A 25873-nucleotide genomic window follows, 5' to 3' on the forward strand; every position below is an offset into this window, starting at 1 on the left:
CACCAGGTCAGTGAAAAACTGAACTATTCGATTTTCTTCTATTTTTTTCAATTTTATTATGAACTAACCTAGCTACCACTGAAATTTAACAAATGTTTTTTCACCCTATTTCCCCCACATCTTTTAAAGAAACAAAACACTGCAGATGTAACTAAAGGCTGCCGTAGATGTAACCGCTGTCATAAAGATGTTATCTTTCTGAACTCAGCTCTAACACCTTATTACTATAATTACATTCGTAACAACATATAACTTGACATGTGTATGTGTACACACACACACACACACACACACACACCCCTTTCTACAGCCTGATTTTCTATTCAACAAAACTTTAGTGACACTAATATTTTTTACCTTTGGATTCCCAAGAACAGCAATTCCTAATGAGAGTTTTCTTTTTTGACCACCACTTAGCTTTTTGGCTTGGTTATCTTTGATAGCCTGCATGTCTAAATCCAGTAAAACCTTCTGCACCTATAAAAGTAAAGTGTGAACAATATTTTTGGAATTGTAGCATTATATTTTAGTTTTTAAGTGTTCTGATTTTAATATTAACTTTAAAATTGCTCTTTGCTACAGAACTTAACTTTGACTTATATTCATTCATACATAACTTTGAAATAACAGATGGAAGGATTCCTGATGGAAAGGTCTGCTTTGCTTTGGTGACCTCCTGGGTAGCAGGGAAGGTCAGCACAAAGGTTCTATGTGCGTGTGGAGGAAGAAGAGAAAGACAGGAGGAGGGAGAAAGTAAAGGAAAAAGAAACACCTGTATTGAGAGACTGTTACCCTATAGATGAAACAAGGATTATTTTATATGAGTTAAAACACCCAAATTTCAACTAATTTTTTATAATGACATTCTATCTACTGGCTTAGAGCATGTTTTATATGTAGACTGTCAAACTTATTTTCACTAAACAAGTTATTACAAAGTTCATTAGTTTACAGGGAGCAAAAGTAAGTTGTCAGTATGAATAACATACTTCTTGTATTACATTATTGGCCGGTACTCCTTTGATTGAAGCCAAAATGGATAAGTTTTCTTCTACTGTCAAAACATCAAAATGTATATCTAACTGTGGACAAATGCCGATCATTTTCCTTGCTTCAAACATTTCATCTATTTCTGAGACTCTGTGTCCATATATTGATGCAAACCCTAAAAGCAAAATATACATTTAAATTTCTATCAAATATATTATGCACTAAAAAGGATATATGCTTTAAGATATGCTAGTCACTTAGTTTTTTGCATGCAACATATATAAGAGTTAATGTAAATTTAGAAGATAAACATCAATACTATCGGTGGTCTTCTTCCAGTTATGCTCCAATCTCATTTTCCTTTCATTTCACATGATGTTATATGATGGAAAGGGCAAGGAACTAGAAGCTTAACACTAAACAAATTATCTATCAGGGCATTATTTACACTTATATTCCAGAAGTAATTTTCTTTCATTTCAGGCATTATGCAATAATGGAGAGAATGAAGAACTGAAAGTTTTCTCCTAACTAGGTGTGTAGTCTTAAGAAAGTCACTTTATCTGAATTCAGATTTTCTCTTCTATAAACTATATTCTAATATAGCCCACCTAAGATTTGTTAAATCAATGTGATAATGTGTAGAGAACTGTAACAAGAATCATATATTCTTATATAAATTTAAATATTACTACTACTGTCAAAGAGTGACATGACCAGGACAAGTAAAATCAAACAAATTTTGGAAGTTTAACTTTCCTTTAAAAGATGCAAATACAGGCCTCCCCAGTGGCACAGAGGATTGAGCGCAGAATTGTGAGGCTGTCTCCAGCCTCTACAGTGCCTGTTTGATTCCCGGCCGGCCAGGGAGATTCCCACATGGTGCAGCAGACGTCTCCTGTCTTGCCTGCTGCTCCCCTCAGCAGTGTATTTCAGTCCTTCTGCTGTTCTGCTCCCTGCTCTGTCTCTGGTGGATTCTCTCACCCTCCCGCACCTCTGACCTGTACCCAGTGCTTGTGTAAATAAATAAATCTTTAAAAAAATAAATAAAAGATGCAAATACAGTATATGGAAATTTGGTCCTTTCTCAAAGTAAAAAATTTATTGTGCTATCACTCTATTGGGTTATTGCTGAAATAACTGTGAAAATGCCAACTGAATTCTCACCTTTATGACAACCATATATAATACTTATATGCTAGGAGAACAAAACAACTCTATTTTAGGAGACAGTGTTGACATTTATCATTTTTTGTTTCAAACCATCGTAGCATATTTAGAAATCTATTTCTGTCTTTTCAGCCTGAACTGTCTATAGATCTCACTTAATTTCTAATTAATTACTGATTTATCTTTCCTTGAAGTAAAAAACACACATACACATGCAAAATATCTGATAAAATAGGTACAAAATCAGATCGTTTTCACTTTACTAAACATGATTCATTTTTTCTGTCTATTGAAAAATATGTATAAAATCAAAAGAAGACCCAGAAATTGGTCCCAAATGATCAAAAAATTAATCAGCACTTATTTCAAGGATAACTGCATTACTTTGGTTAATAACACTAATAAAATGAAGATTTTTTCTGTTTAAATCAGAAAACTCTCACCATCAGAAGGTGGGCAGAGTCCACAAAGAATATTCATCAGTGTGCTCTTTCCTGTCCCACTGTGGCCAAGCAATGCAGTGATCTGACCTTCATATATGTCAAATGACAAATCTAGTGAAGGAAAGAAGAATCAAATGCAATGTTTATTTCTGTTTAGCTATGCAAGATAAGCCATCACAGTTGAGCAATCATTAAATAAGTCAATAAGTTAAAAATAGATATAAAGTTATCAGCACATTTAACAGCTTAATATTTAATGTTATAGCATAATAATTCCTTGTTATAGTCCATATATGAACAATAAGAGGAGTAATAAAATAAACCTGTTTTTTGTTACATTAACAGATTTAGAGTGCACAAAATTTGATGGGGGTGCTTCTTCATACTCACTTTTGGGAATTTCCAAGGGCATTAAAACAAATAATGAGACAATAAAAATTTGTTTCAAGTGTATTTTTAGCCATGCTAGATACATTAGCAAGAAACTAAAGTTAACCAATTATATGGGAATAACAGTAAATACTTAAAAGGTCCATTTTAAATAAAAGAAACATGGAATAAAAAATGTAACTGGATGGGGCCTCCCCAGTGGCACAGCGGTTGAGCACTGAGTTGCGAAGCTGCCCGCAGCCTCTTCAGCTCCAGTTCGATTCCCAGCCACCGGGCGAGGGTACCACACGGCGCGCAGACCTCTCCTGCTGCCTGCTGCTCCCCTCAGCAGTATACTTCGTCAGTCTGCCTGCTCTGCTCCCTGCTCTGGCTCTGTGAATTCTCTCGCCCTCCCGTACTTCTGACTGTACCCAGTGCTTGTATAAATAAATAAATCTTTAAAAAAAAAATGTAACTGGATGGATGGATCAATCATGGAAGGAAGACAGAGACAGGGATTTGAACACCCAGTTTGAACATTTTAAACTTGCTTTTCCACTTGTAATTTAATACTATCAACTGATTCATTCATGTGTACAATATAAGGAAACAAAACAAACTCTTGGATTTGACTGCAGAACTGATGTTATAGGGCTGGGGCCAGGTGGGGGGGTGTGGAGGTAATGAATGTGGTCAGTGGAATGTGGTGGTTACCAGTATTTTGGTGGTATGCATGGTGTGGCAACATTCATTTGAAGAGGCGTGAACCTATACCCTCTAACACATACAGTGTTGTAAGCCAACATTACATCAATAAAAAAGAATTAACTAATTTTAAAAACTATAGCATGGATGGAATACTAGGAAAAACACTTACTTCTCAAAGCCTCCACATTTTCACCTTTCTTTCTGTAGGTCTTCTGAATACCACTGATTCTGAAAAACATCATTTTCCACTTTATTTAAACAATAAGTTTGTCTTTACTTGTATAAAATGTATCATAGTTGTCATGTTTAATAGGAATAATACCTTCCTAACAAAACAATAAGCCAGGTTTGACAAATAATTATAAAATTATTTTGAAGGAACCACAAGAAAAAGTTTACAATTCTTCATTTTATGCTGCGTTCATTTTGCACAAGAAGTCAACTTCTATTAAGAAATTAAAGCAGGGCCTCTCTGGTGGTGCAGGGGTTAAGTCTCAGCATTGCCAAGCTATCTCCAGCCACTGTGGCCTGAGAGTTCCATTCCTGGCCAGGGAGCTAACCCACATGGTGCAGCAGACCTCTCCTGCCTTGCCCGCTGCTCCCTTCAGCAGTATATTTCAGTCGATCCACTTCTTCTGCTCCCCACTCTGTCTCTGGTAAATCCCCTCAACTCCAGCGCCTCTGGCCTACACCCTAGTTCTTGTATGCATAAATAAATACATCTTTAACAACAAAAAAAGAAAGTAAAGCATCTGAGTCAAGCAACTTAGAGATTTCTTTCCATCTTTTATAGTTTTTGTTTGTAATTAGCCAAATTCTTATTAATCAGTTAAAGGAGATTAAAATCAAAACACTATCTCATATCATCACATTTCAAATGGTCTATAAATGTGAAGTGATTCTCTCATTTGGTTTTAATTGTTTTATATAACTATTTAAAGAATTAATGGTTTTTTAGTCAGTTTGATTTTTGCCCTTGAGAAGGCATAAATCAGTTTACAATGATTACATCATATATTTTTCTTAAATTAAAAAAAACAATTTATATTTCATTTTTCACATATTTCTTTTTTCTTTCTCTTCTTCATTACTTTCTTAATTTGGTTTTGACTCTAATAAGGAATGGAAATAAAATTCTTTGGTTCTTAAATTTAAACATATTCCAATTATGTCACAAGGAACTATGAGATTAACAGAGGACAATTTAATACACTCAGATAATGTCACCTGAATAAAATAATAATGTTAATTCTTATTCTGTTTCAAGATACTTAATGGAGAAAGCATAAAGCCATTTTTATATAAACACTAGGTTTTATTAAGATTTGAAATTTCCATTAAAAATAAAATTTCAAATCTAGCAGCAACCTTATTTTAAATGATTGCAACAAAATAAGAACTTAGATGAAAAGCAACTTTTAATAGTTGTTGTAAAAATCATGAAATATATACCAAATATCCTAAGATACCATATTTACATACTTTATTTAAAAGACAGAACTTAAACATGGCAAATTCTGTTAGCACGTCTTATACCTAAATTGTCAAAGATTAAACCATACCTAATGGCTTCTTTTCCTATAAATTCTGAAGAAACGGGCTCAACAATTTCACTAAAACTAATACTTCCATTAACATTGCCCTCTGATAGCTCCTTATAATTTCTTTTGCTCTTTGACCAATAAGATGGCTGCAGAAAATATAAAGATGATCTCCGTAAGCCAAATTCCCCTGAAAAATAAAAATACTGAGTTATCGTGACAAATTACTTCTGAAAACTAGTTTTTAACTCATAAAAGCAGTATGCGAAACATATGATAGCCTACCTCTAACATTCAGATAGAAAATACTGTCTAATGTTGCAGGAGAAATAAAGTTTCATTGACAAATAACTTTAGTTCATAAACAGTTTCTGAGTTAACTCAGAGGGCACAAGAATGTAAAAGTGAGTAAAACACATTTCCTGCTCTCAAGGAACTTACATCTTTAGGGGTACACATATATGCCAAATAGTTAGAACATAATGCATAACATGAGGCATGTAATACGTAGTGGTATAAAAGTTCAAAAAAGAAATGTTTACATCTGGATAAGGGTTATATATCCTAAAGGTCTAAATGAGGATCAATTTAGATAGTGTTTGAAAACAGGGAACTTTCAGAAACGTGGAGATGGTTCATAGAGAATTAGAATTAGGAGGGTAACACAGCAACAGAACAGACAGAGGACACAGATATGGTACAGTAATACATGTCCACACTGCATGTTTCCATCTTCCTCTTTCCCCCCGAAAAAATACTTCCCATTTTTTTAAATATCCACATGGCCACATGTCTCAAAGAGATCTGATCCCAACTACACAGAAAATTCTCATGATTGTAACCAGTATTTGCATGCTCTGGTGACTAGCTGCTCCAGTCGTAAGCATGTAACCAATCAGAAAGAAGCAAGGGGCTTAGTTGGGGGAAAGATGCCCCCTCCCTCTTTTAATGGACATAAACAAAGAAGGGTAACATCGTGCAGTTTCAAGGGAGCAAAACTGGCAGTTTTGGTGGCAAAGGCATGGAGAAAGCGCGTTTCCTGGTGATAGAGTGATCAAGACAAAGGATATAGGGCCCATCCTTTCTCTGGACTTCCTTTTAAGACAATTGATTGCCCTCTTGGCTAAGCCATTTAGAAAGATATTTCTGTTATGAGTAGCTAAAAACAAAATAACTGACACACTGGAAATGTGTTTATTAAGTGAGTAAACAGGACTGTTCTGATAGACATTTAATGTAATAAAGAGGAGAAAGATAAGGAGAGATTAAATCTATAAAAGTATTGTGCAGGACATTAATATGTAGTACATAATAGATTTCTATTTAATTCACCAGGATATGACCAGCAAGCCTTCTGAGCAGATGACTATCTTGAGTTAAAGGAAAGTTGAATTTCTTAGACAGAGTTGAGGTATCACTAAGGGAGAGGTACTGCAATGCTCCAAACTCGTGCTGCTCAACAGAACTCTTTGCAATGATGGAAATGTCCTATCTCTGCAATGTACAATTTGGCAACTAATAGTCATATGCAGCTTGAACTACTCAGGAAATTAATTCAATTAATTCTAATTAATAATATTCTAAAAGCCCCATGTCCTTAGTAGTTACCACATAAGACACTGCAGGTTTGCAGCTTCAAAATGTAGACAAAAGTAATGAGAAACTCAAGGGGGAAAACAAAGAAGGTATACAGGATATTTAATAATGTTTGAATCTACAGGAGTTGGCCTGATAGGAAATGAGGAGATTAAGAGGGATTATAAGAAAACTGCATAGTTTTATATCTCAGAGAATAAAATAATGAAACCCTTTTACCAAAAAAGATTGATACAGGGAAGGTCTAAAAAGTTCAGTTAGAGACTTAGGGCTTTCCAAATAAACTGCTCTCTTGTCACGTACTCTTATGTTCAATAGATGTTCAGGCATTAGGTATAAAATACACTTAATATTTTAAATTGAAAATTATAACAATGACTATGACTTATGGTACTCTGGCTAGAAAAAAATAATTAAAATCAATTTGACCCTAAATGGGCAAAAAAACCTAAAAATCTTTCATGTAAAATCCAATACCTACATACCTGGAATGACTTGATCAAGATACACAGCCAAGAGGACATAGAATATACTATTAAGTGCTAGCATGATAATAGTGATAATTAGAGGATATGGGCCTTCGGTCAAATTAGAAAATAAAGCACCTTCATTAAAATCTTCTAAATGCATGACCTAAAAAAATAGAAACATCAATTTATTATGAAAAATGGTAAAAATAAGTAAAAGCTAATGCTAATGACAGTTAATATATCTAGAATATCAGTAACCAAACTAGGTCTTTTAATAAACTAAACAATCCACCATTTATAAAGAAAGCAATTACTAAGTTTTTCACAACAATCATGTTTATAATGCTGTGCTTCTAAAATTAATATACATTCACCCCCTGGAACATTTGTTTTAATGTTATTATGTGTGCTGCTAATCCTAACTAATGCAAATAAAAGAGTTATGGGCCACATGGAAATCAAACAAATGGTTAGAGAATAAAATTATGGACAGCATTTTTTCAAGACTGAAAAAGGAAAAGGCTCTCTGATTAATTAACACAATTACTTAAATTCTTCATAGCAGATATATGTGATAGGACAGAAAGATATATATACTGGACACTGAGACCTCATTTAGGTCCTAAACCTTTCATTAAGTGAATAACTATAAATGTATCCCACTGGATTTTAAAAATCCTTATCTGTGAAAAGGAGATGAATTAAATGACACTGGAAGTTCCTCCAACTGATAACAAAAGCCTGTGTATCTTTAAACCTAAGTGGATGGTGACTCACTGGATTCTCAAAATGTGTAATAGCCCTTAGGTCTCAATTAATTAAAATTTGTTTAATTCAATATTCATTAACAATCTGTCTGAAGTCTCACAAGTCAAAGGAATTCTATCCCGTCAATATGAATAATCACTTACATTAAGTAATTACATTTTTTCTTTATACATTAACCAAATTTAAACTCTATTATATAAGCAGTTTCTTATGAGAGTTTTCCCCTTAGTATCTGACTGCCACTCCAGAAATCAATAACAATTACATTTATAAATCTAATTATGATTTAGGTGAATAACAATCTCATCGATCCTCAACCAATAAAACCTACCAGATCACTACTATAGTCATAAAAACTTTGCTTTGATCCACAATTTTCTACCAGACATACATTTAAGATAAATTTACTTGTAACCAAACCACAGAGTAATCTAGATTACTTGATGCTTAAACCAATGACTTCTAACAAACTTGCAGTGAAACAGGTACCTGAGATACAGTTAAGCAAAAGGTGAAGAATTTATAAACAGATCATATAATTAAAAAATTAAAAAGTATAAATGAAGCCAGTATCAAATGTGCTCTAGCATGATATGCTGCCTGGAACTGAAAAGAAAGTATTCAGTGAAAACAAGATAAAAATATTACCTACCTGTGCAATACCAATTAAAAAAGTACACTGACAGAAGGGACTGAACAGCCACACTAGTGACTTGGGAAAATTTTCCATGAGGACTATCAAAAGACCAATAAATCCAAAAGCCACAGTGACTAAAAATTCAACTATTCCCACATGTTTTGATTTTTTAAAAAGAGGTGTCAGCATTAAAGCAAAAAATACCTATAAAATATGAATATTAATATTAATGCAACATTCATATACACCAGTATGAAAACAAATTAAATTTTGCTTGTAAAAGAACAAATTTTCACTGAAAAATATCTCATTAAAACAAATTCTAAATGCTATAGTAAGATATTTTAATTTCATACAAATAGTAATCGATAAATACTAAAAACTACATCTTATCTCATCTTATCTACACAATTGGATATACTACAGCAACCATAGTGTTTCTACAGTTAGAGGTGTGTATATATGTCAAAGAATAAATAAACAAGCCTTTAAATACAGAACCCATCTTTTAAACATATGTGTTGATAAGACAGAAAACCAGTTAATAAAACAGGCAATTAATATCGAAGTGTATGAGTTCTTTGTAAATGATCATGTTACAGAGCAGAGCTAGTAGTCAAAATATTTAATAGCTGGGACAGCATAGGCACAAAGGCGAATCAGAAGGGGAATTGGAACCACATGTAACAGGTTGGTCACTAATAGCAAGTTTACCACACAAGTATCAGTTTACCACACAAGTATCAGTTTACCACACAAGTATCAACCGTAGCTTCATTAACAAAGAACTGTGTTTCAAAGACATATCTTTACACATCATCATCCTATAACATAAGTAATCTGAAATAGGATTTCAGGAAAACAAAGGGGGAAAAAAAACAGTACCAGACAATCTTAAATACACATACTAGTATATGAAAATAGTAGAAGATAGACTCAAAGGAATTATATGTGAAACGCATCATATGAAAACAAGTTAACTGAAACTTGAAGCTATTTTGCATCTTATCAAATAATATGAAGGTACAATGATGCTATATACAAGCCAATCTGTCTTTCACAAGAAATCAACTATAAGTAAACCAAACAAGACTCTGCTTCATTAATCAAATACCTTGACAGTTCTTTATAACCATTTTCAAGTTAAAATACTTACAGATGATAATCCATACAGGAAAAAAAGTAGAAATATCACAACGCAGCTACTCTGAGGAAATAACGAAGAAGCTGTTGCAATGACTGCCATAATGAGGGACATAAGAAAAATCAAACTTGTATACAGAAGAACCCAGGAAAGCCTAAAATGACAATACAAATACATTTATGGTCAAATGCATAAACTTAAGCAGTTAAGAAAAATCACTTTAAACAACTCTTCACCATTACGTTAGCCATTTCATTCTTAAAATTAGGTTAATCTATTAACTTCTGTATATGCACATGTACTGAAAATGAACACTTCTAAAATTTTACAGTTTTGGTTGTTATAGGCAAACTTATTTATAGATATATTTACATACATGTAAATATAGATATAGTGAAAAAATGGTATCTTGCTAAGAGTCATAAAAAACTTTATACAAATTGACAGTAGTCATGCATGGTTGATTGTAATCTAATACTCTTTTGAAAGTTCGATAATGTACATCACTACTGATTTTCTTAAAACACATAAAAAAGTAGTGAGTAAGAATTTTCTTCATGGCATGTGCTACAATTACACTTCTGAGGACTTTTCGTGCTCCAAACAATACAGGGTTCCTCATTAATCAACACCATAGAACTATACTTATACAATGCAAGATCAAGATCAACAATGAATTCACTAAATTTTCTCAAAATTTTCCTCAAATCAGAGCTCAATGGAATTGCTACAATAATTAGTTTTCTTTTTATTTTTAAGGCTAAGAGATCATGATTTAATTTTTAATATGATGCCATCACTGAGAAAGGGCTAAAAGATACCTAAATTACCAAAATTGAATCCATCATTATAGAGGCAAAAATGAGGCACCAAGAGATTGATATGCCTAAATTCTTCAAGTTACTATTTCCTCACAAAATACTGTAATAACCCCACACATCTTAAAAAATTATCACTACAAAAACAACATGAGGGAAAAATGAGCAAGAAATGTTATAAACAATGTCCCCATTATGTAAAGTGTTATAATTAGTTGTTGCAATGGATTTAAAGAAATAAAATTTTGTTAAGTGAACTATAATGGCAATTCACATGCACAATATTAACTTTTTCCCCAAAATGAGGGAAAAATAAATTATCTTACAGCATAGTGGGAAGTTAAGAATAATATACTTACAATTATTTACAAAACTGCATGCATGCCTCTATAAAATTATCACTGTGTAATAATGCTAATACATTAACACTTGCATGTGCAAAAAAATTTTCATTTGTTTCTCTGAAAATTATTTGTGGGGCCTCCCTGGTGGTGCAGCGGTTGAGCGCTGGGTTGCGAAGCTGCCCGCAGCCTCTGCAGCGCTGGTTCGTTCCCAGGCTGCTCCCCGGCCACCGGAGGAGGGTCCCACATGGCACGCAGACCTCTCCTGCCGCCCGCTGCTCCCCTCAGCAGTGTCCTTCGGTCCTTCTGCCTGTTCTGCTCCCGCTCTGACTCTGGTGAATTCTCTCACCCTCCCGCGCTTCTGACTGTACCCAGTGCTTGTATAAATAAATAAAAAGAAATCTTAAAAAAAAAATTATTTGTGATTTGTCTTAATTCACAAAAATAACTGTTTCCAGGGGAAAAAAGCCCACAAGCCACAGAAACATCGATCATTTTAACAAAATTTTTACTGAGATATCTTGTGTGATGGTATTGCAGAAGACAGTAACAGGTAACTAATTTTTACTTTTTCAAGATCTTGTATTTTCTTAACACTAACATATATACTGAAGTACATGGAGCACATCTCAGTGATTCAAACAAAATAGGAAATAAAAGTAAAACATGTAAAATAAAGATGAGCTTTCCAACTCCTAATTCCTTTAGTCAAACAAGTAAATGCTAAAAGCCTGTTGACTAGTGTCATATAAAAAAAAGTCAGTCATTTTATGAAAACAGGATCAGCACCTTATCAAATCAGATGGATAACAAAATTACATTTCTTAAGATTTGTACATTTAATATAATTATTAATTATACTAAGCAATAAACTTTTAATAACATACCAAAAGGCAGTGTCATGAAGTCCCATTATCTTTAAAAACTCTTTTAACTTTTTCTCTTTTTCTGCTACAATATGAATTGCCAGAAAGTATCCAAAAGGTGAAAATGCTATAACTAGGTATATTAAGATTACTCCTCGGGGGAAGGTATCTATTTCTACAACAGCAGTTTCTCCCATAATAACAGCTTTAGTTGACTCCAGCTCCTTCCAAAGAGAAACATTGGTCTTCAACTATAATTAAAAAATGTAAATACATTCAATTAATTTAGTTCTGATAGTAGTCCCTAATAAAATGTGACAATTGTACCCCAAACTTTAGATAGTAACCTAGCACAAAACAGAAATCCTCAAAAAGCTAGACACTTAAAATAAAGCTGTATTGTGATCCTGACTTCATGGTACAGAGTTGAAGAATGCTTTCATTCATTTTGGAAGCATACATAAAGTTAAAGTCTAAAGTTGGAAAGTGTAAATTTTGATTAAATAATTTATCAAAGCACATAAAGTTGAACATTATCATCTTAAGCAGACAATTAGATGTATCTTAACAAATACATGCATTTATAAAATTGAGGAATTAAGAAATGATAATTAGTGCAATGAAAGAATGGTTCATTAAAAAATATTATTTTAAGTAGCATGCCCTATTATCTTAAAATCTATTATGAAGCATGTAAAGATAAAACTGTAATACTATGTACACCATATGAAATTTTTAGTGCTCAACTGAATGTCTAAATGAGATCTGCTCTGCTTATTCAGCCAGTGTGCTCTGGGTTGTGGATTACTAAGATCTTTGGCTAGAATACAAATAAGTACAATGAGATCATCAATGTGATATGTCTTATAGTTCACTGCCTTTATCTTAAACTTTTGTTACTGAATTTTTACATTATCCATCTACAGTACACTTATATTGGAAATTTACACACAATTCTCTCTCTATATATATACCATCTCATTTGGTTCTTACAACCTTGTAAAGAAAACATGATTTATTGTAGTCATTTTACTACATTACTAATTAACAACTAACAGAGATAGGTCTCTTTGAGATACCCTGTTCATTTCTACCAAAAGGTAAAACAAAGGGTCAGATCTAACCATGTCTTTGATATAACCATAACATTTACACACAATCCTAGTGGTAATATAGTATTGAAACGCAGTCTCAAGAAACAGTACTTGGCAAATAAGTGATAAATGCGTGTCAAATTTAAAAATCTACAATTATAATTAAGATAATAAAGATATTCACTTTCTAAGCTATTTTTATTACAGGAAAAGTCTGCAAAAATCTATCTTTCATGATATTACCTATGATCAACATAGATAAAATAAAACAGGTGTAGAGAATGCAGAATCATATGTCTAGAAATTATTAAGAAAAGTTTCAAAAAATATTAAATCAGAAAATATGACTTCCTCCTTATCTTTGTTCTTAAAGGAGTTGTAATAAGTTATGTATTTTGTATGTTGGACAATAGTCAAACCAAATTCCATTATAAAAGCTAGGACATTTTAAGGCTAGGGTGTAATGGTTAAAATATGGTTTGGCTTTATTTTTCTCACTTTCTCATACTTACCTGTATAATGGCAGCATCTATGGATGCTTGTAAAACTGTGAACCCTGAGGTCCAGTACTGAGCAGCCTCACATGATTTTGAACAGCCAGCTAAGGGGGGAAATTATGAGTTACTAGATTTTGTACAATACCAAAGTGCTTTCTTTTAAAGATATCATATGGAAAATTACCAAAATAAAATAACTAATCAATCTCTATAGAATCAATGAAAATAAATAACTGCCCTTCACTAAGAAACAACATCTAGCACATCTGAAGTTTTTGAATGGTGAATGAATACAAATGAAAGTTCATTTCTTTTAATAAACACAGTTTAATTAAAATAAGTCACTTTTCTGTTTTAAGGTCATACTATAATGATTTGCCAGCTTCAAAATACTGCCAATTCAGGTTAAAAGAACAGGAAAAAAATTTCTATAAGGGGTTTATGGAATCAAGTTGCAAATTCAGTACTTAGCATGGTGACTTTAACATTGCTTAATAAAGGTTTGTGGCTACTAATATCTCTTCAAATATTTAAGAATTGAAGGTTGTTATCATTGTTTCAAATATAAAATTAATAGAGCTCATTTGGTAGAAGATCTTGAGATTTTAAAGATATGTAATCTACTATTTCATATGTGACATAATTACATTAAAATTACGTCATATGTGACATAATTACATTAAAAAAATACAGATTGAGAAAGTCATATAATTCAAGATACCATTCATTTTGCTTTATGTTACTGTAATCAAAATAATATTGTATACAAAATTAAAATAAGTACATAAATTTTATATTATCTGTAGACATACATTTTGCTATACTTGACATTTTTCTTATCTGCATATATTTGTACCCCATCAAATTCTGCATATGAATTAAAAGCACAGAGATACTAATAAAATTGACTGTCAGTTATTATTGAGGGCTGTTTACCTCTTGAATCCATATAAATAGGAGCTACTGGAATCATATCAGGAAAAAAACGGAGTTCATAGGACATGAAGTCTTTGAAAACCACACCGACAAAGTTGCTGGGCTTAGAAAGACTGGATGCTATCAATTCTTTTTCTGTTGTATATTCTTCAGTAATTATAACTATAAAATATTATAACAATGTAGTTAACTCACAGGTTAAAATAGTTTACTAAAACACATCAAATTTAGCATTATATTTGATGAATGTAGTATTTTATAAGTTCTTTTGTTTTATTCTCTAACTTCTAGTAAATGAATACTCAATAAAGAAAAGTGAAAGAATTTTAGTTTTACACACTATTTCACAGCTGTGATTTGATTACATAAATTGTCAGCATAATACATTACTAACATATTTAAGTATAGCATAAACTTTACTGCAGTATTATGCAATTCATTTAGTTGTGTTGAAGTTAACTATAGAAACAAACTCCTTGCTAAATATTTTATATTCATGTATTTCTTAAGAAAAAAATTCCACAATTCTCTGAAACTAAAAATGTAACTATGACACAACTATTCTTTGAACAAAAATTTCCTATTTGTTCCTTACTTAGAAGATATATATAAGTAAAAAATACTGTTATCATAGCTGACCTTCCTTTCACATTAGATAATTTAAAGTTTTAAATATTTTTGTAAAGTTTTATTTACAAGCAACTTATTTTCACCACAGACATCTCAGAATATGTGGTGAATGAACATGAGATTGGTATTTCTCAAAATCTCTGATCAGTTTTTTGAGCTGGCCTGCTAAATTCTTATGGCTATCTAAGCTACTTATACTTAATATAATAAAGCAATAAATATTATTATAAACCAATAAAATATGTGTTTGATAAAAATATTAAATAGTAAAACAGGGGAGAAGTTATTTGGCTCTTGATTATATAGACATCATCTATTTAGTGATGCATTATATACAATAATGTGCTGATACACACTGGAACTAATTACAACTATCCTATATGACAAAAGACATGTAAAACTGTCATTTTTTATAATTCAGCACTTTATTAAATCAGTTATCATGGTATAAACATTTCTGTCACTTTTGCCAGTTCTTGCCTCCAGATCTTTCAGTCCCTTTGGGCTCAATAGTGTCTCACCACTTACACTGATTTCCAGTTCAGTTCACTTCTTTGTGAAAAGTACAATCTGAGAAAAATAGTTACGTACTTAGTCACAATCATAGTCTCCAACACTAAGTACCTCTGCAGTAGACAACATATATATAGGGCAATCTGATAGGGCAAGCTGATGAGTATTGTTTTATAATCTTTATCATATATTTCTAGCTTGTTAATTATTATAAGTCAGAGTCAAAATGAAAAATTCCTTGAAATCATTTATTCTATACAGATATATTTAATGAATTAAACAGAAAATACTAAAACATATAATATAGGCTTCCTATCACCAAGCTTCTAAGCAAAGATTCATGAAAAACATATGGGAGCAGAATTAAATAATTGTAATATTTTATGAAATTATGCTTTTGTGAAGGAACATGCCTCTAAATGTTAAGAAGGTGATTTACTTAATAAGCAAGCAGAAAAACAATGAAGAGCCTGTCTAATATAAACTGTGTAAGTCACAGTACCATCTGACAGGTGCTCCGTAGAAACCATCTGCATGATGTTTCTTGTAACATTAGTCACTGGAGTGTAACCAAGAATTAGGTGTGAAATGAGGGATTTGTCCATAGGGTTAAGTTCCATATCAGGCACTTCTTCATATTTCTTATTTGGATGCATCATGCTAATTAATATTAACCAAAATAAAAAAAATAGTGGAAAAAGAATTTCCTGGAATAAAGAAAACAGACAAATTGTGATGAAGTAAATAAGGGCAGCAAAAATTATCAGGATTTCTATGTAAATAATGTAGTATTAAGAAAAACATGAAGAATTTGCATCTAATTACCTAAAGAGGTATACTTCATCATTTTTCCTTTACATTCAGTTTTACTGAAATATTGAAAAACTCAAGTTACATAATAAATTTAAATGACATAAAAGCTAATATTCAAACATCCTAGGTTACTACTATAAAATATAATAATAAATTTGCTCATGAGTTATTTTATTTATATATTAATATTTTATTGATTTATGTTTATTTCTGATAAAATATAAATTAATTACCTATTTTCGTAAATATTTCAATTAAAGTAAATTACAAATATCCCTAACAGCAATCATCATAAAATTTCTTTATTCAATTCTGAATTAAAGCACATCCTTTAATTATACTTATGTTTCTACTATTAAATCTCAACTGAGTTAGTCTGCTTTAGGAAGAATAAATTATTTCATCTTGCTTTATAATTGCTGTTGGTTTCAAGGGAAGTTGAATAATTTATTTTCATCCTTTGAAATTATTATGAACTGATTAGTCATTGTTCATTCTTTCTTCTACCTTTAAAAGTAACATGCTTATAAGTACAAATATGTGGTGTATTTTAGTAATCTTGGGCAATTCAATCCTGACTCCAAAATAATGGGAGGTCATGGGGAAAGAACTGTGGAATACTGTTCAACGAAGCTGTCTGGAGAATGTGGAAACTTGGAAAATGCATGCCTAAAAGTTCAAATTTAAGCAATGTCATCAGAAATTATTTTTTTAATTAACTAAATTTAGAAATCATTAAAATTTGTAACATTTAGAAAAACATTAGGTTATTTGCATGCTCTTCCATGGCTAACATGTCAAAATTTTATTCAACAAGAAAATTAAAGAGATCTAAAGATATAAAATTATAATAAATGTGTACCAGCAAAATAAGTCACCTCAAATATGGAACATATCAAAAACTTAACAAGACACAAGGAAGAGACATTTAACTTACCTGAACACTACTTTTTTTAGTCCTGCATTTAATTAGATAATTCTTCAATAGGAGAGTTCTGGTCTGTCTCCAAACTCCCACCTCTCTAATTGCTGTAGCCATTTCTTCTGGATCAGTCTATTAAAAGGGGAAGATTAAAAAAAATGGGGGGAACCACAGAGTAAGGTAAGGTACATACCACTACAACCAGCACAAACAAATGTTTCAGTCTACAGTTCAACATAGTTAAGCATACGCTAAGCTGTCTCCTACTGAACAAACTGCAGGAAATAGCAATTTGAAGAATCTGAGGAGTAAAAAGTAGCATGAGAAACAAGGGGGACCATAGTTCAGAATACCACCCAACCTGAACTTACGGCCACTTTTCCTTTCTGTACCTCCCAAACTAAATGGACCGGAAGGAGAGACCCGGGTACAAAGAGAGGTCCAAATGCACTCTAGTTCTGGTTTGAGAAGGAAAAGAAAGGCTTCTATTCAGGGAGAATGTGGAAGTACCCAAGCTGTTTTCCTTTTCTGTATTTTCCTGTGCTGCTGTCCCCAAACAATACCAGGTGCAGCAATGAAAGCTTAATGGAGCCAAAACTCTTGAGGCAGGTGAAAGTTTTCCATTAAGTGGAAAGTTTCTCCATTAAGTGGAACCATGATTCCTAAGGATGGTACCAAATCCCATTGCTTTTATCTCCACCTCTTGTACTTGGGCCCTGAATGTTGTGTATTTGGTTGCAGAAGTAGGTGATCCAATGGGACAAATAAACCGTAATTTCTGGTTGCTAGATGGAAAAGAGAAGCTACAGGGAATCAGAAAGTAGCAAAGAGAACAAATAAAAAGAGGAAGTTCAGGAACAAGCCAATGAAGTTGTATATTTTTTTTTTAATTTTTTTTTAAAGATTTATTTTTATTTATATAAGTGCCGGGGTCCAGGCCAGGTGCTTGGGAGGGTGAGGGGATTCACCAGAGACAGAGCGGGGAACAGAACAGGCAGACTGACGAAATACACTGCTGAGGGGAGCAGCAGGTGAGACAGGAGAGGTTTGCCGCACCACGTGGGATTCTAGTGGGCTGGCTGCAATCGAGCCCGTGCTGCAGACAGCTTCACAGAGCTGCGCTCAAGTGCCTGTGCCACCAGAGAGGCCCTGAAGTTGTTTATTAACTCCTGGATTTTCTCCCAAGCTGGGCATACATAGATCTAATTCTACTCTGTGTATCAGAAACTTGAGGAACTGAACTAACTGACCACTGCACAGACCCACACTGGTCACTGGGTGGCACACACAGAATAGGCTCAAATTGTAATGCAAAGACTTGGAAACTAAACTGGAATGAGAACCACAGCTCAATGAATGGGAGTGGAAACTGACTTGAACCTAATCAGGTTGACAGAAGAGTACAATAAAAGAAAATAACACCACTCTCCATGGGTGTCAGAATCTCATATAACCCAACTTCAATAAATGAAGCATGTGAGAAATATCAATTCTATTAAGTAAAGAAAAGCAACAGATTCTAATGCTTAGATGACATAGACTTTGGAATTATCTGACAAAAATTTTAAATCAGCTACTTTAAAAAGTGTTCCAGCAAAAATTGGCAAACCCGCTTGAAAATAGTGAAAAATAGAAAATCTCTGCCAGGAAACAAGACGAAGTATCACCAAATAGAATTTACAACAGAAAAATAATGTAACAAAGCCCATATAGTGGGTTCAACAGCAGAATGAATGCAATAGAAAAAGAGTCAAGAGAACTTAAATATCTAGTAATAGAAGCTATGCAATCTGAACAAGAAAGCAAAAGATCTTTTTTTGTGGGGGGGATAAAAACAAAAGGTCTAACATTTATGTTATCAGAATCCCAAAAGGAGAGGAAGTGTAACTATCAAAAAAAAAATTTTTAAGAGTTAATAGCTAAAAACTTTCCATATTTGGCAAGAGATAAAAACTTATAGGTTTTTTACTTCAAGAAATCTGGTGAATTCCAAACAGGATAAATCAAAGGAAATTCACATCATAATCAAATTGCTAAAAATTAAAGACAGCTTAGGTCAAATAAACATCCTTTTTATGTCCAGAAGAGATATTTTTTAATTTAAGAGGATTATAAACAATATTTAGCTTCTTTGTGCTTTTTCTCTATTTTCTCAATTCTCTAATCAACATGTTACTCATATAATAAAAAAGTAATCATATAATTAGATAGACTATAAAAATATTAAATAAGTACATTGAAATAGCAAAACTAACTAGTCAAAAAATGGATCATACACAAAAAACGAAATCTTCCAGCAGCCTCATCAATGTTACATGAGATTCTATAAAGAACTGATAATCATCTCTAGGCCAATTAAAAAAAACACTCGTTCAAGGATGATTTAGTACAAAAAAAACAGACACAATAACCAACACAGCAAGAACATTCTCAAGTTACCTCCAAAACACATTGATTTAGTGGGGACCACTGAATTATTCATTGAAATTGAAAGCTGCATGTTCAGTTCAATTTAAAAAACAAACAAACAAACAAACAAAAAAACAAGCCCTTATAGAGAAGCCAATGAACCCACAATATTTTTCCTTCTATAAGAACTGCTCCCTAAGCTCCAACTTGTCTTTAATAACCTTGTATAAAGTCCATGAATTTTCTATCCACCCCAGAGTTTTTACATAGACATATATATGTATATATATAATCAGTTTTTTACCACGAGGTATAATACTGGCTATAAGTCTGTGATGTATGTCCTTTATTATGCCAAAGTATACCCTTCTATCACCATTTCTTAAGTTTTTAGTGATAAATGGGTGCTATCTCTTATCAAAAGCTTTTTCTGCAGCTATTGCTACTATCATGTGGTTTCCACCCTCCCTTTCGTTCATGTATTATATTAAGAAATACGTAAATGTTAAACCATCCTTGCATCCTTATAATAACCCCAACTCAGTCATGATATTTATGGACTTCGTAGTGTACTGCTGAATTTGATTTGCTAGTATTTTGTTGCAAATTTTCCTATCTATATTCATCAGAAGTAACGTACTATTGCTCTTTTATGTGATGTGATGTGCACAACACAGCAGCAAGATACAGAGAAAAGCCTCTGTTGTCTAGAGGCACAGGTAAGCCAATCCAGATGACCGGCTGTTATGTGGCAGTATAGTTTTCCAGAAGTAGAACCTTTCGTTCTGCACACCAACTGTGTGTGCTCCCTCTCCAACAGTCCCTGAAAAGTCCCTGATGTGAGCCCCTTAGTGGACAGACAAGCTTCGTATTAACTGTCCCTCCCTTTCCTGGGTTTTGCTGCCCCACTAACATTCCAGACACAATTATACTTCAATTTTTCATACCCTCTCCTCTTTAAGCATAAGGTGGTTATCCAGTTGTCTTCTGGAGGCCTTCGCCTTTATTTATATGTAATTTGGTTGTAAATATGGGAAGGAGGTTAGCCTGGCTTCTTCACTATCCTTCATTCTTTTGCCATCTTGCCAAGCTCTTTGCCTTCAGTTTTATGTCCTTTCCTCCAAAGCAAAAGGTGCTTTCATGTAGTGTTCTGCTAGCCCAAGCTCTATTCTTGAAGTAGTTTTTTTTCCTCATCGTTTTTTCCTTAGTCAGAAAGTCCTGCCCTACTTTGTGCCTAGGTCTTCAGGGAGTACTTTCTACCTACTGACTAGCGTTAAGTTGATTCATCTTGATGTGTCATCTCTTTCCTTCAAAAAGATTCAAAATCAACACACATATAAGCTGAGCTAAGAATTTATTTGAAATTTACTAAACTTTGATACTTCAAAGTTTAATTTCTATTTGGAATTAAAATACCTTTTTAAGAAGAGCTTTACCTACCAAGTAAAATTCCAGCTTGAGCACTTCATCTCCTTCAGTCTGGAATAATGAATGTGGACGTTTAAATTGAGAGGCAGTGCCAACCGGAAGAGATGGCTGACTTCCAGCAATCTCGCACCACGCTCTCCTCCCCCAGCACACACACTCAGACAAAACAGGCTACATTAAGCCCAGCCAGCAGCAAACATGCTGAAAAGAATCTCATAAAGATAACATAGAAACCCGAATCTGTAAACATTTACGGAAAAACAATACCATGAAAAGAAGGCAAGAAGATCAACAAACACAAGAATTAATAATGCCTGAAGCAAGCCTTTAAGAGTGTGACCTCTGGAACCAAACCTACTAAGCATGAATCCTGCCTCTGCCACTGATAAGCTTTAAGACCCTGGGAAAATTACTAATCTGCTGAGTCTAAATTTTCTCATCTGTAAAAAGGAGAAATAAATAGTACCCAGTTTTCTGGGCTGTTTGAATTAATAAAACAAAGTGGGAAGATGCCTGGCACAGGGTAAGGTCATCACTACTGTGTATACACGTAGTGGAACAAATATCTTAAAAGGGATAGCAAAGAATATGATATTCATGAAACAGTAACAAAGCAACTAAGAAAAAGTTCTCTGCTAGAGAACTTGGAAATGAATTGGATGGACAGAAAGAAAAATCTTAATAGATAGTGTAAATGGCATCTGAGGGCAAGCTGATGAGTTAGAATGATCTAGACTTCAGTCTGAAATCCCAAGAGTGAATGGCAAATGAACAAAAGAAATATAAAAGGAAAATATAAAATCTGCTATGAGTGTATATAATTTCATATTACATATATGTATAATTATAGTATAATGACTGACCTAAACAAGCTGATGTTTTTCTTATATTCATAAGTTTTAGTCTAATCATGTGAAAATGATACATTTTATGACCTTGAGTTTCCATCTATTCATGTTATTAAAATGAAATATTAAGAAGAAAACACAAGTGACTGCTTATTTTTTTCATGTGAAACACTTGGCTTGGCACTTTGATTTTTAAAAATGAAACATTTGGGTCTTCCTGGTGGTGCAAGGGGTTAAGACACACACTATGAAGCTATCCACAGCTACTGCAGCACAAGTTCGATCCCCAGCCAGGGAGGTGACCCACATGGCGCAGCAGACCTCTCCTGACTTGCCCGCTGCTCCCCTCAGCAGTGTATTTCTGTCAATCTGCCTGTTCTGCTCCCTACTCTGTCTCTGGTGAATCCTCTCACCCCCCGCCATTTCTGGTCTGTACCCCAGTTCTTGTATGCATAAATAACTAAATCTTAAAAAAAATAAAAATGAAACAGTCCTCACAAGAAGAAAAATTTTTTTAACAAACATGGTGATGAAAGGTATCTATACTTAACTGGAGTGATTATTTCACAATATATAGAAGTACGTAACAGTACATCTGAATCTAATATAATGTTACATGGCATTATTTCTATTGAAAAAATTCTTAACCTTGATTCTTTGTAAATCTTTAATTTAATGTTCATCTAATAAGTGACTTCTAAGCTATAGTCAGGTCTTGTAAACTAACAATAAACCTAATTTGCCCTCCTCAGCCTTCACAACTCAGTATCTAATCAGGTTCAATTTGAAAAGGGCTATGGGGAATAAATCAAGCGAGGACTGTTCCACATAATAATGTCAGGTACTAACTCCTCTGTAAAAGATTCCTTGCAAATTTTGCAAATTATAGTGTGTACAGGGAAATATTCTTCTTCAAGTGCTGAGACCACCTTATCTCTGAAAATTAATGTTTGTCATTTTGGGGGGAGGGTTTTTTTTGGGGGGGCAGGAGGTTGCCAGAGAAAAAAGACAGAATTAAAAAGGGCAGTTTACAACTCACACTCCCATGCCCCACTGTTCCGCAGGGTTTGCAATGGGAAGATGGGCCGGCAGAAGGATCTGGGAAGACAGAGTCTTCCAACTTGAAGAACTCAGCCAAAGAATGGTGTCTGAAATGAGACCCACTCTTGGTAGTAAGGGAATGAGGTTTCCTGAAAGAAAGGGAGCGATCCACCCACAGAAGTGGCCCGAAAGTTGTGCCTCTGACAGAAGTGTTCACCTGAGAACAGGACCGCAAAGCTAGGAATGATGTATAGCCAGCAAGGGGACAGCTATAAAGAGGTTCCTGTCCCAGGTCCTTTTCCTGAACCAGAAGGAAACTCGTATTTCAGCATAGAAGTCTCAATTTCCTCTTTCTGTGCTATTATTCCCTTTAATTATCCCAAATGTTGTAGTTTTATGTTGGTGTTTGAAAGAATGAAAGTAAAAGTTAGTGAAAGATGCCCGGCCTACCTCACTTTTTAACACTGGCTGTTAAGTAGGAACAGAATCATACAGAAAATATCCCGTATTTCACCTATTAGTTGTAGAGTTTATAGAAGCCTATGGATGAATTGGAAATAGCAGAGCGGACTATACATCATTAAAAAGCAACTTTTTGAGTAGATAAAGATAAAATCTCTTTTGCAACTATATTAGAAGATGATCCTTAAAAACACAATAATGGAAATACACTGAAACTTCTAATGAATTATTTTTAACAAATCATACTTTCTAAAAAATGTATAATAATTGCTATAATTCCAACTCAAAGTTTTACCAATGCAGTAGTTATAAAAACTCTTTAATGACGCCAAGAAGGGTAGAGATTTTTCTTCTTTTTTAAAATTTTGTTACTTTGCATTTGCTCCACAGTATATCTGGGGAATACACCGTTTATGGTAGGGCCTTAAATAAAAATTAGAAAGTTAGATACTTATACACTAAAGATTTAACCAAATACGTAACTCTCTGCTAGGTATTCTCCTAGATAAAATAATTCACACTAAATCTAAGAAATTGCAAGAAAACATCAAAGTACTGAAGTCCATCTTTCATTTCTAATGTACTAATCGACTTTAAAAAGAAGTCACATAATTCAAAATTCAACATCAAAAATTCATTCATTTATTAAAGAATTATTGATTGCAACATTACACATGCTATGAAACGTTCTACATTTCTCAAAACAACCAAAATTGAACATGACCTTTAGAAATAATTGTTAAAGAAAAAATTAGAATATACGGGTTTTATTTCTGAGAGAACTTAATAAAGATTGTATCCAATAAAATAAGGCAATTAAGTCATCCTCATGTTGACAGTCATCCTAGTAAGAGAGACAGTCAGTCACTTTCTCAGGATGCTTAGCTGAAAATGCATTCCCCATCTGCCAGGTGACTGTCAGACCTACTTCTGGCCAATACAAGTAAAACCTATTATCATTCCTCTCTTCCACATCTATATCCAATTAATAAATATGACTGCAAGTTATTAAACTGTGTCCTTTGTTTACATGTCTTAAATCTTGAACTTGACCCTGAGACCCTTGACCAAAAAGAGAGGCTTATTTATCTTTGCTTCTCTACCACCCATGGTAATATTATAGCCAATATCATCTTATTGCAAATTCCTTATCAAGGCCTGCTGAAGTCCTCAGAGATCAAAGATCTACAAATAATACAATAGAGATGATTAGGTAAATGCATTCACTGTTTTGTACAGTCCATGAGTTTAGTGTTTTTTTTACATTTTTAAAAGGTGTGGGGAAAATAATATTTTGTGACATGCAAAAATTATATGAAATTCAAATTTCGTGTCTATAAAGTGTTACTGGAACCCAGCCATATTCATTCACTTCTGTGTTGTTTATGACTGCTTTTGTGCTAAAACTGCGGGGTGAAATATTGAGACAGAAGCCATATGGTCTGCAAAATCTAAAATATTTACTATCTGACTCTACAGAAAAAGTGTACTGATCTCTGTTACGGAATAAAGGAATAAGGAAGAAAAGCAGCATCTTTGTTTAGCATTTGCTAGGGATTTATGCACCAAATAAAATTTTTTTAAAAAAGAAAACAAGTTGAACGCTCACTAACTTTGAAGATAGACAAAATTTAATGCAAAATGAGACTGATGGTCTAAGTGAGGGAAAGAAGAGAATGGAGGTTCCAGGCAGAGGGAAAAAGAGAACAGAAAAGCCAGACTCCCAAAAGGGTTGACTTACATAAGAAAATCTGAGATACAGCAGAGGATGGACAAAGAGAACCTGGGCAAAGGGTATAAGCTAGTATAAGCGCTAGATAACACTGTAAGGACAGGCATTGAAAACGATCTTTAAAATACCTTGTATGTAAAATTAGATTCGGTACCTTCATTTTGTGCACCCACATATAGCACCCTATATTTCCTCCACTACACTTTTCATACCTAAGAGTAATTAATTGCCTAACAATCATATTATTTCGCTAGTCCATTCATTCTCCAATTCCCAAATCTCCAAAGCTTTCACTGCATTATTACTACTTCATTGAGGAAACTGAAGCAATCAGAAGAAAAATTCCCCAATCTTCCAACATCCTTTATATAGCCACAGACCTAGCCCTGGGTGTAAGGTGCCGTGAACATATTTCTACAAAGTGATGTTGCGGCTTAAAGATTGTTTTCATTAAAATTCTGAACCACAGAAGTCTAAATGGAATCTGCTATTAACTATACTTCTAAGATTTATTCTTTTGAAAGAAGAGGCTATGAACAGTATTTGAAAGAGAAGATTAGGAACGCTATTTGCAGGTGAACAGTATTTGCAGAATTCCCCACATCATGGCTTCTCAATTAATAAAACAAAAGCACTATAAAAATCAAGTCTTTTAACTCAGCAGGGGATAAATTATAAATGTTCTTT

At 33.4% G+C, this 25873-nt stretch overlaps 1 protein-coding gene across 1 annotated transcript in view; it reads right to left on the reverse strand.

The window, feature by feature from the left end:
* ABCA5 (ATP binding cassette subfamily A member 5) overlaps positions 1 to 17389 on the reverse strand; it is a gene marked incomplete at its 3' end in the record, with an annotated part of 45949 nt that extends 28560 nt beyond the window's left edge. Inside the window, exons 1-13 of the mRNA XM_084238689.1 lie at positions 17282 to 17389; positions 16034 to 16238; positions 14389 to 14550; positions 13468 to 13556; positions 11883 to 12112; positions 9849 to 9990; positions 8708 to 8896; positions 7303 to 7450; positions 5243 to 5411; positions 3850 to 3908; positions 2604 to 2714; positions 990 to 1165; positions 358 to 477 (exon numbers count right to left, since the gene is read on the reverse strand). Of these exons, the coding sequence (XP_084094815.1) occupies positions 358 to 477; positions 990 to 1165; positions 2604 to 2714; positions 3850 to 3908; positions 5243 to 5411; positions 7303 to 7450; positions 8708 to 8896; positions 9849 to 9990; positions 11883 to 12112; positions 13468 to 13556; positions 14389 to 14550; positions 16034 to 16238; positions 17282 to 17383 (1902 nt within the window). The 5' untranslated portion in view covers positions 17384 to 17389. The remainder of the gene's footprint in view (positions 1 to 357; positions 478 to 989; positions 1166 to 2603; positions 2715 to 3849; positions 3909 to 5242; positions 5412 to 7302; positions 7451 to 8707; positions 8897 to 9848; positions 9991 to 11882; positions 12113 to 13467; positions 13557 to 14388; positions 14551 to 16033; positions 16239 to 17281) is intronic.
* Positions 17390 to 25873: the final 8484 nt, after the last annotated feature.

The sequence above is a fragment of the Talpa europaea genome, assembly GCF_964194135.1.
Source record: "Talpa europaea genome assembly, chromosome: 7".
Taxonomy (NCBI): Eukaryota; Metazoa; Chordata; class Mammalia; order Eulipotyphla; family Talpidae; genus Talpa; species Talpa europaea.